At 39.9% G+C, this 15,407-nt stretch overlaps 2 protein-coding genes across 2 annotated transcripts; both read right to left on the bottom strand.

The window, feature by feature from the left end:
* Positions 1–10,047: 10,047 nt before the first annotated feature.
* LOC122041493 (trans-resveratrol di-O-methyltransferase-like) lies at positions 10,048–12,014 on the bottom strand. The gene is made up of 3 exons (XM_042601191.1): positions 11,876–12,014; positions 10,601–11,419; positions 10,048–10,519 (listed from the first exon to the last, which is right to left on the bottom strand). Exons 2-3 carry the CDS (start codon positions 11,402–11,404, stop codon positions 10,202–10,204), a joined length of 1,122 nt encoding a protein of 373 aa, XP_042457125.1. The 5' UTR covers positions 11,405–11,419; positions 11,876–12,014; the 3' UTR covers positions 10,048–10,201.
* On the bottom strand, positions 11,720–15,042 carry LOC122041494 (prostaglandin E synthase 2-like). The gene is made up of 6 exons (XM_042601192.1): positions 14,577–15,042; positions 13,697–13,831; positions 13,488–13,563; positions 13,191–13,285; positions 12,147–12,314; positions 11,720–12,073 (listed from the first exon to the last, which is right to left on the bottom strand). Exons 1-6 carry the CDS (start codon positions 14,926–14,928, stop codon positions 11,913–11,915), a joined length of 987 nt encoding a protein of 328 aa, XP_042457126.1. The 5' UTR covers positions 14,929–15,042; the 3' UTR covers positions 11,720–11,912.
* Positions 15,043–15,407: the final 365 nt, after the last annotated feature.

The following is a 15,407-nucleotide window of genomic DNA, read 5'->3' as shown; positions in this document are numbered from 1 at the left end:
AGTACCTTGTCAATGTATGTACTCTGACTTAGGCCAAGCAATCTCTTAGATCTATCTCTATAGATCTGTATCCCTAGAATGCGGGATGCCTCACCTAAGTCCTTCATTGAGAAGCAACTCCCTAGCCAAGTCTTGACAGACTGAAGTATAGGGATGTCCTTCCCAATGAGTAGTATGTCATCCACATACAATATGAGGAAGACAACTATGTCCCCTACAACCTTCTTGTAGACACAAGGTTCATCTTCATTCTTGATGAAACCAAACTGTTTGATTGCATCATCGAATCGAAGATTCCAGCTCTGAGAAGCTTGCTTTAGTCCATAAATGGGCCTATGCAGCTTGCATACTCTGCTAGTATGCTGTGGATCTATAAAACCCTCAAGTTGTGTCATGTACACATCCTCGAGCAGGTTTCCATTCAGAAACGCGATTTTGACATCCATCTGCCATATCTCATAGTCATGGTAGGCTGCAATAGCAAGCATGATCCGAATGGACTTAAACATCGCTACTGGAGAAAAGGTTTCATCATAGTCAATACCATGAATCTGCTTGAAACCTTTAACTACCAAGCGACCCTTATAGATAAGTCCATCCATGTCAGTCTTTCTCTTAAAGACCCACTTACACCCAATGGGTTTTACCCCTTCAGGTGGATCAACCAAAGTCCATACTTGGTTGGTGTACATGGATTCCATTTCGTATCTCATGGCCTCTAGCCATTTCTCGGAATCTGGTCTCATCACAGCTTCTTGATAGGTGGCAGGCTCATCCTCTATGAGCACAATGTCATCATGATCAGACAAGAGAAATGAGTATCTCTCAGGCTGACGACGTAACCTATCAGACCTGCGAAGAGGTATGTCTACTTGAACTGGTTGTTGTTCCTCAACTCCTTGTGGAACAACATTATCCACAACACTTTGTGGTTCCAGTTCAATTTCCATCGAGGCATCAGTGCTATTGTTCGCATCTTGAACTTCTTCAAGATCGAACGCGCTCCCACTAGTCTTTCTAGAAACAAAGTCCCTTTTTAGAAAGACCCCAGTCTTTGCCACCTGACTGGGAATGTAGAAGTAATATCCCTTAGTTTCCTTGGGATATCCAATAAAGTAGCACTTGTCGGATTTGGGTCCTAATTTGTCTGAGACTTGACGTCTAACGTAAGCCTCACAACCCCAAATCCTCATGAAAGACACTTGGGCATCTCTCCCAGTCCATATCCTATATGGTGTTTTTATCACGGCCTTGGATGGAACTCGGTTGAGTATAAAAGTTGTCGTGTCTAGAGCATAGCCCCAAAGGTATGTCGGAAGATCTGTGTGACTCATCATAGATCGCACCATATCTAATAGGGTACGATTCCTCCTTTCGGATACACCATTCCACTGTGGTGTTCCAGGAGGAGTGAGTTGGGATAGGATCCCACACTCTGCTAGATAGTCACGAAACTCATGGCTAAGGTATTCTCCACCTCGATCCGATCGAAGTATCTTAATACTCTTGCCAAGCTGGTTCTGTACTTCATTCTTGAATTCTTTGAACTTTTCAAAGGATTCAGACTTATGTGTCATCAAGTACACATAACCATATCTACTGAAGTCATCAGTAAATGTGATGAAGTATCTATAACCGCCTCTAGTAGCAACATTGAAAGGGCCACATACATCACTATGTATGAGTCCTAACAAATCAGTTGCTCTCTCGCTATGCCCACTAAAGGGAGTCTTGGTCATCTTGCCTCGTAGGCATGACTCGCATATCTCATATGATTTAAAATCAAATGAGTCCAGCAAACCATCCTTATGGAGCTGGGATAAGCGTTTGTCATTTATATGACCTAAGCGACAGTGCCAGAGATAGGTTTGGTTCAGGTCATTTGACTTGAACCTCTTGGTATTTATGTTATAGATAGGGCTCTCAAGGTCTAGAATATAGAGTCCGTTTATCAGAGGTGTACTACAATAGAACATTTCGTTTAAATAGACGGAACAACATTTGTTCTTTATTATAAACGAAAAACCTTTCTTGTCCAAACAAGAAACAGATATAATGTTCTTAGTTAAAGCAGGCACATAACAACAATCATCTAATTCTAGTACAAGCCCAGAGGGCAGAGATAGATGGTAAGTTCCTACAGCAATAGCAGCAACCCGTGCTCCATTGCCTACTCGTAGGTCTATCTCGCCCTTCGTCAATGCCCTGCTATTTCTCAGCGCTTGTACATTAGTACAAATGTGCGAAGCACGTCCGGTATCTAATACCCACGATGAAGAAATAGAGAGGTTGACTTCTATAACATGTATACCTGAAGTAGAAATCTTATTTCTCTTCTTCGTAAGATCTTCCAGGTATTCTTTGGAGTTCCTCTTCCAGTGCCTTGCTTGTCCTTGATATAGGTGACAAAGATGTTCAACCATATCGTAAGCGCCCATCAACTCATGTTGCTTCTGAAGCTCAGAGTTCATGGTCGCGAGTATAAGATAGGACACATCTAATGCGTCATCTTGATGCTTCTTGTAAGCATCTCAGTCTGCTCGCGTGGCAGTGGCAGGAGGAGCCTCCGGAATGGGATGCTCCAGAATGTACAGTTTACGTTCTTGGGTGAGAACTATTCTCAGGTTCCTGTACCAGTCCAGGAAATTTGCTCTGTTGAGCTTGTCCTTCTTAAGGACAGATCGTAGAGAGAAGGTTCGTATTCGACGTCATGGTAATCTACAATAGAAATAAATACAGAAATAAATATCATATTCTTAATCATTTAATTAGGCCTTTAACTAAATGATGCTCCCACTGAATTCTATAATTCATGTGGGACAAGATCCACATCATACTAACCCTTGAGTTAGCTTTGGCTAATACGCCCAAGACTTAGTATGATCGGTAGGTAACGATTACCAATTACATCTCTATGCAACTCTTGTTTATAGGATCAAAATTTGCATTTATATTAAAACTCGAGTTAGCTTTGGCTAATACGCCCGAGAGTTAATATATATGTGATTTTGACCTATCTTTCCAACCGTTGGAAGAATGCCTATAGTTATACTCGATCCAACCAAGTTAACTAGGAATACTCAATCTAATTGAGTTGTACTCACCCATGCGTTGATAGGCGGGACCAAGATTGTCCCTCCGTACCCTACCAAGATAGTATGTGTTGCTCTGCTTTGGCAGATTCAACAACTACATGCGATCGAGGTAGTGGTAGGTATCACGGCATGGTAGGCATTAGAGTTGACGTGATTTAGATCTAATCTAAATGATGATGCATATCAAATACTTGATTTAGATCTAATCTAATCGTGGGGTGCATCATGTGCACGATTTAGATCTAATCTAATCGCTAGGCACTAATTAACTACTTAATTAAACATGCATCACATATATATAAGCAATTAATTAAATTATTTTGTGATTGTGTCATGGCCCTACTACGATCTTCTCAAGCCAATGAGAAGATCGGATGGTCAACCTAAGGTCAACAGCTTCTCAAGCTTCTTCCTTTGACCACCTTGTGTTGCTCGCGCCCTCCTCGTAACTCCGTCTCGTGTGGACCTTCCACCACTTCAAAATTACATTACAATTTTGAAACTCGAGTTACATTCGAGTCTAAATCTAATTTACAACCAGAATATAAGAGAAAGGCACGACGCGCAGGTCGCGAAAATAAAATAAAATAAAATAAAATAAATACAGCACGCACATCACATAACGGCACGCAGGCCGTATTATGAATTACAACATATTTCCAAATCCAATTTGGGTCGTTTGGGCCATGACTATCACAAAATTAATATATAATTCAAAATTATATATTTTTATAATTTTCTGTAATTTTTTTATATATATAATTTTACAGATTTTATGAGTAAATTTTTCCCGGCGGTCCCGATTAGCGATTTTGGGCGCAATCGCAGAGCAAATCCCCTTGTGGGGTTAGGAGCAGTACCCCTACCCGCGATCTAACCATCGTGAGTTGCTCCTTAGCGATCCAAGAGCGCCTTAGCCCGCTGTCCCAAAAAATTTTGGGGCGAAACTTTGCCGTTTTGGAAAATTCTTCTCGGTAGTCGAAGCCTACAAGTGCCGAAACACTTGTGCTTCGCTTCTATGAGAAAAATACCCATAAAAACTCTAAAAACCATAAAATTACAGAATATCACAGAACTGAATTTTTGTCATAAAAACAAAAACTAAACTCGTACAAGCTTCGCACGTGGCTCTGATACCACTGTTGGGTTTTTCGGGCCGCGAAAACCGCTTTTTCGCGTCGCGAAAATCCAGAATCACCCTAGCCAACGGATCTGTGCGAAGAGTATAGAACAAAATTTATGAGTACGAGTTTACAACTTAGATCTACTCCTAGATCTACATGAAGAAAAGGGTTATACCTTTGAAGCGTGCCTTTCGCATATCCCGCTCGTCCAAAATGTCGGATCTCTAGACCGTCAAGCGTACGATCCTCTAGAAGTATCCACACGGACAACTTAGGTGGAGAAGACCTAAACAAAGGTGTGCTAGCACCTTGATAGGTCACGGCAAGAAGAGGAGAGGGAGAGAGCAAGAAGAACTCAAGGAAGAAGAAGGAATCAATATGCCTTGAATGAAAAATCAATTTCATTCACAATGATAAGTGGCCGGCCACATCTCCAAGGTGTAACCCCCATTCTCATTAAATGTAGCCATTAAAGAGAATGGAGTTGTAACTCCCATGAGGTGGCACACTTTGATGATGTGGCACATCATCATTGGTCCACATCTTGCCATCTCACTAATGATGTGGCAATTAGTCAAGTCAAATTTGACTCTTCCTCTTCCTCTCAAGTCAAGTCAAACTTGACCAAATCTCTTCCATAGTTGATCGAATCCAACCATTTGATTCAAGCCAACTTAATATAATGAATCTAATTCATTTAACTAAATTGATTCAATGAGTCATAATCTAAATTAGACTCATTGAACACATGAATCAACTTGAGTCCAACTCAAGTTAGCCCAATTAGGATTACTCTTAATCCAATTTGATTCATCAAATGAATCTAATCCTCTTGGTTCATCATATGAACCTAATCTCCATCTAATTGTCCTTAGTGTGTGAACCTATAGGTTCTTATAGCGTTGGCAATGCCCTAAACTCATTTAGGAGCATAAGTAATGAGCGGTATCTAGCAACACATCATTACTACCCAAGTTACAAGAATGTTGAGATCCAACATCACCTTGTGACTACTAATTGTGACTCCTCACAATATATGACAAGTGTCCTTCTATCCTAGACATCTAGATTGGTCAATGTGAGGCATAGACCGTGTCATCCTCTGACCAATCTAAATCTTGAACTCCAAGTAGACTCACTAAATCAAATGAGCTCAATATCCTATATTGACTCATTTGGGCATGGCCATGCACTTCGTGGTCTCACTCTATCAAGAATACCGATGTCTCTCCCGTCATATAGGAGGGATATATCCCATCTACATCAGTCACATCCCTTTGCATAATTTGTTATATACCCAGTAATCGTCTTTATAGTCCACCCAGTTACGGGTGACGTTTGACGAAACCAAAGTACATAACTCCTTATGTAGGGATCTATGGTGACTTCAGGTCTAAGGACTAGTAGTCATACTAATAGCCACATGAGAAAGTATATGATACTCATATAACGATCCATGATACTTTCTCATGGCGGGTCATTCAGTATACATTCTCTAATGTATACCCATGTGTCAACTTGATATCTCTATATCCATGACTTGTGAGATCAAGTCATCGAGTTGACCTACATGCTAGTCTTATTGCGTTAACATTGTCCCTGAATGTTAATACTCGATTAGGAATGATTAAGAGTAGTGTTCCCTATATCATCTCACTATCAGTTCAACTAACCGATTGATATATGTGAGAACCGTCTACTCAAGGACATTATTATACTTAGTTTATTTGGCACCAATACAAGTAAGTATAATAACCAAAATCCAAATGCCTTTATTTATATAGATAGAATATGATACAACAAGTCCAAAATACAATCATCAAATGATTGGCTCTAGGGCTCTAGCTAACATCCAGGTCTTTGGGTCCAAAACTAAGTTATGGCACGACTGCCTTTTCTGCGCTACACCCCACAGTATGAATCTCCAATGGCCGAGTATGTGATTTCCTCGCCAGGTTAGAATCACCATCTGTTGATCCTCCCGCTATCATGTTGATATTACCCCTTAGAGCATTACCATGATTTTCTTCTGGTCTGACTGATGTTGTTTCTTGCTATATTTGACCGAGTGGTTGGGCTTCCCCGACCGAGAGTGATAGAACTCCTACCTGTAAATCAACCGTCCGGTATTCCAGCTTAAGCAGACTATCCTGCCTCAAATATTGTCAACGATTTGGGGTTGGAGAATGCCAACAATATTGAGCATTACTTGTTCGTTGATTCTTCAGAGCATAACAATTCTCTATATTATGGGTACTAGACTGATTATACGTGCAACACCACCACCTCTGTGGAACCTCCTATGACCTCTCAACATGTTGTATAACTTGTGGTCATGGCTCAGGATGATGATGTGGAGGACCTGCGCGAGGCCCTCTAGGTGGCTGAGTAGGTACTACAAGGCGTTCCGTAGTTGGAGCAGAGGTAGGTGTAACGGTTTCCTTCTTCCAAGCGGCTTGAGCTTCTTCCACATTAATAAATTCGGTTGCTCATTAAATTAATAGATCAAAGTTGGTAGGAGGATTTTGGACCAGATCTTTAAAGAAGTCATTATCATTAAACCCTTGAGAGAAGGCGCTTACCAAGATTTCAGTGGTAGTCGTATGTACATCTATAGCTACCTGATTGAACCTTTTAATATATGCTCGAATAGATTCCTTCGGCCCCTATTTAATTAAAAAGAGACTCCAAAGGGTCTTGTGGTATCACCGATTGCCAGAAAAATGATGAAGAAATACCTTGCGAAAATTCTTGAAGTGGGGAATAGAATTATCTGGTAGCCGCTTAAACCACCTTTGAGCTGCTCCTCCAAAGGTAGTAAAGAACATTTGGCATTTAACACCATCAGTGAATTGTTGAAGGAGAGCAACATTTTTGAATTTAAGACAATGATCTTATGGATCAGACGTTCCAGAATATTCTTCGATATTTAAGTTTTGATAATGTTTCAGTAGAGGATCATCTAGCACTCGTTGAGAGAATAGAGTAACCATCCTCTCAAAAGAACTATCGCTAGCTATAATCTTCCCTTTTCGTTTATCCCTTACAGGTGTTTCCCTAGAAGATTTCTAAAGAACTTCCTTTCACCCCCCTTGCTCAAGAGGTGTCCGGAAAAATGCTCGAGGACGTCGAGTTGGAGAGAGAGGGATAGGGAGTAAACAAGGAGGATCATCCCCTTCGATCCCTCTTTCCCTCTAGTGAGTAGTTGTTGATATCGCCGGATGTGGTGCCACAAGTAACGTACCTCCAGTATTAGCTTATTGTTGTTGTAATAACTTTTGTACTCTGGTATTGATGAGCAACTCCAGATTTTCTTACGTCATAGTTATGGTGTTAGGTTTTCCAGCCTCCTCCATCTCATAATTTCGGATCCAGGTGATGATTCCCACAGACAACGTCAAATTTGATCCTGTCTGAGATTTATGAGGTGGTGCACTGGCTTTGATGAATGGTTTCTGATGAAGACGGACTTCTGAAGATCTGGAAGAGCTCCTCAACGATCATGCGCATAGTGAGACGAGCCAACAAAGCTTTAGTGATCCAAGACCGGGGTGGGGATCCCTGGCTAGGACCTCCGATGCTCAAGTCAGTTCCTCTCTTGAAGGTGGAAGAAGGAGAAGTAGAAGGAGAAGAAGAAGAAGAAGAAGAAGAAGAAAAATAAAAAATACAGTAACTAAATTACTTAGAGATAGAGTTTTGGATGCAAGAGTTTGTGTACCTTGCCAACGGAGAGGATCCCCTTTTTTATACTACCTCATATAACCTCCGTAGTCATAAGGTGGTCCCCCGTTTGTTAGATTTTGTTAGAAGATGAAGTCATACTTTAGGTTTCGTGCAATAATCCATTAAGAAATCTTTTTTGTACCCTAGATGTACCTCTTTTGTCGTTTGTGACTCATATTCCTGATGAAGTATGCATAAGAACACGTCACTATAACTGAAGAAATTTCTAGAGAATATTTCTGGTCAAATTTGCCAAGTTGTCATGCACTTACTGTTGCTACTCACGGCTTTCTCTCTCTCTCTCCCTCTCTTATATATATATATATAGATATATATATATATATATATATATATATATATATATATATATATATATATATATATATATATATATATATATATATATATATATATATATACAGAGAGAGAGAGAGAGAGAATATCTTTATAAGCATGTTTCAATCGATCTTTATAATTGAATACCCTTACACTCGTTAAGCTTTACGATAAATCATTCAAGCAGGTTGCATATATAATGAGAATATCCTCTGTTAAGCATGTTCTGGCCGGTCATTCAAGTCGGTCGCATATATAATGAGAATATCCTCTGTTAAGCATGTTCTAGCCGGGAATGTACTATAAGCTTTATAAGACTAAGCACCTTTACGCTCTATCGAGCTTTGTCCGACCAAGCGCATATAAGCATATTGGTGCTCTCTCAGCTTTCACTTGGCCAGTAATATACTTAAAGTTGTATAAGGCTAAGTGCCTTTATGCTCGACCGGCCTTTGTCCGGCTGAGCACATGTAAGCACATTGGTATTCACTTGGTCTTCACTCGGTCGATAATATACTAAAAGCTTTGTAAGGCTAAGTGCCTTTATGCTCGGTTGGGCTTTGTCCAGCTGAGCACGTGTAAGCACATTGGTGCTCGCTCGGCCTTCACTCGGACGATAAATATAATAAAATCTTTGTAAGGCCAAGTGCCTTTATACTCAATCGGGTTTTGTCCGGCTGAGCACGTGTAAGCACATCGGTGCTCACTCGGCGTTCATTCGGTTGATAATATAATAAAAGTTTTGTAAGGCTAAGTTCATTTATGCTCAGTTAGAGTTAGTGCTCAACACTTATAGTTAGAGTCGATCTAGGATTTTAGATTTAGGGGGTGATGAAATAATTATTAAACGTATTATATAATAATTACTTTTCTAAATTTTTAAAATGCACAAGGTATATTTAGTTCGAATGTGAAAAATAAATGAGAAAAAAATTTGAAATTTAATCCTTGAAGATTCAAACTCAAACGGTGTGTTAAAAAAAATCAAAACTTAACATTAGACAAACTATATATATCCTTTTCACGAGGGGTCGAATGGTATATATACGAATAAATAAAATAATTTTTTATATAAAAATAATATTATTAAAAAATTTAGGGGTCATGGCCCCCTCAGGTCCTTTGGTAGATCCGCCCTTGCTCACAGTATTTAGAGGACCAAATTAATTGGTTTTACAGCATGGTATGCCATTGTTCTTTGTTTAAATGATTTAGTAAATTTTATCGATGTGGTGTTAGATAATTTTCTTCTTGGGTTATTATCATCTGAAATTATTTTAAATTAGAGGTCGAGTTTTTTCAATCTGGAGCGATTGATAGCAGAGGATCCAAAGAATTTTATTATTATTTTTAATAACTTTTATTTTTTTATTTTTTACAGTATTTTTGATATTTAGAGTACATTTTTGTTTTGTATTTTTATATTTTGAGTTTGTTTAGGAATTTTAGTATTATGAATATGTTATGACCTTTTTATATTTGCTAGGATTTATTTTCTTCGTTTACCAGTTAGAAATTTCTGGTCTATAACATATGTTTAAATGTTCAGGGAATTATCCATGATGTATTACATAATCAAATTTTCTTTGTTGTTTTTGGAAAACCTTGAGAACTCTGCTTTTCCTTTGTTTTCGGCAATTTCTCTGCATCTTGCCTTTTCTTCAAGAAGTCAGATTATCCTCCTTCTACCCAGCCTGCCGGATAACACTATCCTATCCATGTCCCTTTTACAGAGATTGTTCTACATATGATTTATTAATGAGCAAAGGAAGGAACACATGTAAATACGTATATAGGAAGGCACACATGCAGTAATAGGTACACATGAATTGGCACACATACATGTAGCTAGCTTCTTCATGCTATGTCCTTTAATCTCATCACACTACTAATTGTATATAGTAATCTTAATTAACAATATAATCAATAGAAGAGCTGGATGAGAGAACGCAATCCCAAGATTGGTGTGATGGTGTAGCTTGAGAAACCAGCAGCTATAAAAATACTCTTCCATTCTGCTTCACTCCTCTGCTTTCCTGGCACAGGCGTCATTATGTACACATCAAAAAGAAGCTGCGTCTCTGCGGTTTCATCATGAATACTTCCATCCTTCTCCTTCTCCAATTTCATCACCATTTCGATAATTATCACCTTCCCTCCTTCCTCTTTCGGAGGAATCGCCTTCTTGCAATTTCGTAGTATCCTCACGCAGTCTTCGTCGTTCCAGTCATGCAATACCCACTGCATTATATAGAAAATCGATGATTGATTATTAATTATAAGAAAATTAAATGGAAGAAGAAAATTAATTAATGATATTGCCTTGAGAATCACTGCGTCTGCAGGGGGGACAAACTCGAACATGTCGCCGGCGATGGCGGCCACCGTTGGGTTTCCCTGCAGCAAAGCCACCACGTGCGGGAGATCGAACACGGCGCACTTGGTCTGCGGGAAGGCGTCGGCGATGGCGGTGGCGAGCACGCCGCTCCCTCCTCCGACGTCCACCAGCGATTGCAGGCCTCGGAAGACGTCGCCGCCGCACTGTTCGAGGATCAATTTCGCCACGAAGCTGGAATCGGCGGCCAAAGCCCGGTTGAAACTTACGTTGAACTCGGGGTTGTTTCCGGTCAACTCGAACAATGACTTCCCGTGGAATAGGTCAAAGGCGGCAGGGGGTTCGTCGGCAGCGGTGAACCACCTGCTCAAGCAGTGCCAGGGGTCGACCATGACCGGGTCGAGCACGGCGAACACGAGCGGGGACATGTTCTCTGCTTTGCTGGTCACGAGAAAGGAGGCAGAGATGGGTGTGAGGGCGTAGGCCTCTTCTTCCTCGTCTCCGGCGGTCGAGCTCGTGAAGAGGCCGGAGTGTACGAGCAGGCGCATGAGGCGGCGGAAGGAGTCGGTTCTTGAGGGGAGAATAGAGAGCTCGGTGAGCAGAACAGAGAGAGGAAGAGGCTGGCCATGGCGGTAGATTACGTCGGCGATGCCGAGCTCTGCGGCGCACTTGAGGGCCATGGAGTTGACGTAGTTGAAGATGATGTTCCAGAGTTGGCCGTGGCCTCGCATTAGCTCAGCCTTGGCAACTTCATGATCCCCTGGAATACCATTCTTATTCATGGATTCCATTTCTCAACTATGGATCTGTAAATTTATGGATTATAGCAATCATGCTTCGTGATGTATAAATAATACTCAAACGCCTTTAGAAGATTAAACCATCAAATTGAAAATTAAATTAACAGGCAATTAAAGTGTTTATATAAACATAAACGATTTGCACGCAGGTATATTTAAAGCAGTCACAAGTTATGAGGAGGTGAAAACGATTTGAATAAACACGTGCGCATAAACATGAACGATTTGCACGCAGGTATTCAACTTATGTCCATAAACATAATCGATTTGCACGCAGGAACTATACTAAGTATGAACCGAAAACGATTTAAGGGAAAGAACAGGCAATTGAAATTGCCGAGTATGATTTTGTAAAATAAACGTCATACAAATAATTATTCCTTTTCAACAAGGACAAAAGATGAAAAATCATGTTGTATTGTTTGGTTATCCCTACGGATAAAATTTGAACAAAATGGGCACCTATTTCTTGAAGAAATAAGCTGGAAGTATTTGCAAGCTACATCGATATCCTTGATGATTCTCCGACTGCAGTTTCCATTCTCCTGTACCAGTCATTAATGTTAGTGTTCTCCACCATATCTTTGCCGGCGCTTAGGTACCGTATCGGTCTCAGAACACCAAAAACAGCAAGGTCAGCTAAGTTAGGCTTCGCGCCACCTAGTCAAAAGAAATCCACTTTAGCAGCAAGAAACCAAGAAAACTAAAGGAATCTAAACTGAGGAAGGGATACCAAGAAAATCTCTGCCCCCGAGAGCCGCTGTCCATGTTTGTGCAGCTTCATACAATGAAGCACGTTCATCAGTGATGTTGTATTTCTTCTTCAGTTTCTTGGACACCATGTACATGATTGCCGCTCCAGCGTACTTCACAGTCAATCTCTCTGTAAAACTAAAGTTCCCTGGCACAACATCAATTTTTTATATGAGGCTAAGGTCCAGCTTGAAATTGACGAACGACCCCAAAACAAGTTTCAGGCTACAGATTAATAGGCAGTCTGATACATGAGAAATGATTCAGAAAAACTACCAGTGACAAAAACAGTCATTCATCCAAAGTAGAATAGCCAAAATCATCAATATAAGATTAATTTAAAATCATGTCATTCTGACTGGAATGTCTGAGATTACTGTTCCCACTCTGGGAATGTAGCATATAGTCAAAATCAGTAAAATAGTCTTAAAAGAAAGGGTTAATATAAAAACCTCATGTCAGGCCCACAGGCTCAACCACCAAGATTTACTGTTCCACTCTCACAATAAGATGCAGAACAAAGGATTTCCTCATGTGGAGCAAGGGTTCTCCCTGCTCATGATATTTCCTCAACTCGAGACAATCACTAACCAAGAGACTCTCTACACAGGGATCCGACCTCAATCCTTGCTCTGTCCATCTTTCCACCAGATAAGTGAACCTGAAAGAGGAAACCTTCCCTCGATGCTCCAAGTCGCTCCCTCATCATTAACTATGCATCTATCCGCCTAATCTACCCCTCTCCGCTGCTTCAATGACCAATGGATGAACGCTGATGTTTATCTGACTGAGAATGATTGAGGCAGATAGACCAATACCCTGAGCTGGAATGAGACTTTAAAGCTTCCTTGAAAGAAAATTTCAACTATGTTTGTGCAGAAGTGATTCAACTAATATTGACACACTATTGTTACATATATAATGCTTCAAAACACTGTTGGTTTACAAGACAAACTTTTTAAGAAAGGTGAGAGCATTGCCCTAAGCATCATCTATGAACATTCACTAAATAAGATTAGCATACCATGCTTAGCTATGTAGTCAAAAGATTCCAGCGCTTCTGAAGTAGTTCTGTATATATTTGGTGACAACATATGGACAAGGTGATCATCAACCCACCTACAAAGAGAAAAGTGCTAATAAACAAATTATGGAAAAATAATAGACTACTAAATCAAGGCTATGAAATCCTGCATGGGTTCAGGTATCAGTATATAAAATAATTTTAAAATAATCTTCCACTTTTTCTGAACATGAGAAACCATAAAAATCAGAAATGTAATATATATACTTATGGCAAAAATTAATGGACAAACTATACCTAAGCCATTTGGCCTCTTCCTCATCAATGACAGCGTGCTCAGGATGCAACCTTTCATCTAAATTTTTTACAATATCTGCAAAAAAAAAAAAAAAGTTACATTGATTAACCTTGTAAAGATTTTTTGAACGCTAACCAACAACAAAGATACCCTCATATAACAAAATCAAGTTTTTGTTTGCAGAATTTAATAAGAAAATCAAATTAACCTGACGAATTAACCAGCTGCTCTCCATCCACAACCAGGATAGGAACCTTCTTATAATCAGACCACTTGATCTCCTTCTTACTTATAGGATTCACCTCCACGACTTTGTATGGTATGTCATGGTAATCCAAATATGCTGTAAATAGCAGCAAAGTGATATTTTAGAAGAAAAAAATATAGACACACTGCAATAGAAAGAACAATGTCATATCTAACTAAAGGTCTAGACCAGAAATCTAGGGTACAATTTAGAGTGCTTGATTAACTGAACCAAAAACAAGAAATTATGGTTGTGTGGATAAGGTTAAGATATCAGAACAATTTAGAATGATTTGCATTGTATAATACCATTTACTATTTCAGTAAATTGATCCATGGTGTTTATACTTGCATTGGAAAATAATTTACTAGAGTTATCTGAAACCAGTACATAGAATGACAGAAATATAAAGCTCATAGACAATACAGCGAATGGCAGGCTCATTCTAGACTCCACTTTAGATTAATATACTAATACCGACACAAGATCAGGCCATTTTCTCATTCTATTTACGAAAGGACTAAGACAGATTCTCACAATTTCAGTTGATTTAGAGTTCCATAAAAAACTGCGTGCCTTGCTAACAATGGCCAACTACTCGTTGAAATATTTTATGCGCAATACATGTCTAGGTGAAGCGCTCACCTTTGCCATCTCACTTATTATCCATACAAAACGACTATTGCCACGAGCAAACAACTGACTTTCCATCAAATCTACATAAACGGACACAGAAGTTGCATATGGCTCTACTGGGAATTTATAAGCAATAGACGATTTGCACCAGATCATCAGTAGATAAGTGTTGGAGAAAAATACGCAGAAAAAAAAAAGGAATTACCTTTGACCTTGTTGCAGAAAGGGCACGCCTCGTACTGGTAGAGGACGACATCCTTGGGGATCCGCTCTGGGGAGGGCGGCTCCTTGGCCTCCGCCACGGTGACTAGGGTCATCGAGAAAGACAACGCCCCTGCAAAGCCGACGGGGACGATCCTCGAGGAAATGGCAGGAGGAGGGGAAGGCCACCGTCTCGACCGGGGTAACGTCACGACATCAGAGGCAGTGGTGCCAAGGGCGGTGGTTGGCACGGTCCTCTGGGAGGCAGCGGCGGAGGATAGTGGAGTACGAGCGGCGGTGGAACGGAGGAGTGACTGAGAAACAAGGCGGTGAGCGGCCCTTCTCGTCGCCTGCATCTCGATCGATCGATCGATGAAAACTTCGAATCAATCACGAGCAGATCTCGCTTTGCTATGGCGACTGTATCGAGTATAGGAATTAGAAAGGGTTTCCGTTGCCCAGGGAGTAGCGCATACGGGGGCGCATGACAGCCAGGGGTCGCGATTGAGTTGGACTGGGCCGTTTCTATTGGACCGAGCCCCTAAGCTCAATTCTCTTTTTTTTTTTAAATTATTTGATTATTTTTTTTATCTCACTGATCCAATATAATTTAATTGTAACAATTTGGGCTTCCACGTCAAACTAATTTTTTTATTTATAGTAAGTAAAAAGGAAATAATTTTTAAAACATGTACTTTCTTTAAAAAAAATAAATAAAATTAAAATATTTTATATTAATAAATATCACTCCTTTTCAAAACTTTTTTTCATTATCATAAACCCCTTCAACAATTTTTTTTAATGACCTCATTATTAATGTACTTATTTTTATTTA

This window comes from Zingiber officinale, chromosome 2A (genome assembly GCF_018446385.1).
Source record: "Zingiber officinale cultivar Zhangliang chromosome 2A, Zo_v1.1, whole genome shotgun sequence".
Classification (NCBI taxonomy): domain Eukaryota; kingdom Viridiplantae; phylum Streptophyta; class Magnoliopsida; order Zingiberales; family Zingiberaceae; genus Zingiber; species Zingiber officinale.
This window is presented reverse-complemented; position numbering and strand designations above follow the sequence as displayed.

Bases quoted from the DNA above. Each gene is read 5' to 3' on its own strand.
- LOC122041493 (XM_042601191.1), bottom strand. From the start codon at position 11,404: ATGGAATCCATGAATAAGAATGGTATTCCAGGGGATCATGAAGTTGCC. The intron at 10,520-10,600 runs GCAATATCATTA...TATATAATGCAG, and splicing joins CAGACGCAGTGATTCTCAAG to TGGGTATTGCATGACTGGAA.
- LOC122041494 (XM_042601192.1), bottom strand. From the start codon at position 14,928: ATGCAGGCGACGAGAAGGGCCGCTCACCGCCTTGTTTCTCAGTCACTC. The intron at 13,832-14,576 runs GTAATTCCTTTT...TGCTATTTACAG, and splicing joins TTTCTGCAACAAGGTCAAAG to CATATTTGGATTACCATGAC. The intron at 13,286-13,487 runs GTATAGTTTGTC...TTCTCTTTGTAG, and splicing joins GAAGAGGCCAAATGGCTTAG to GTGGGTTGATGATCACCTTG.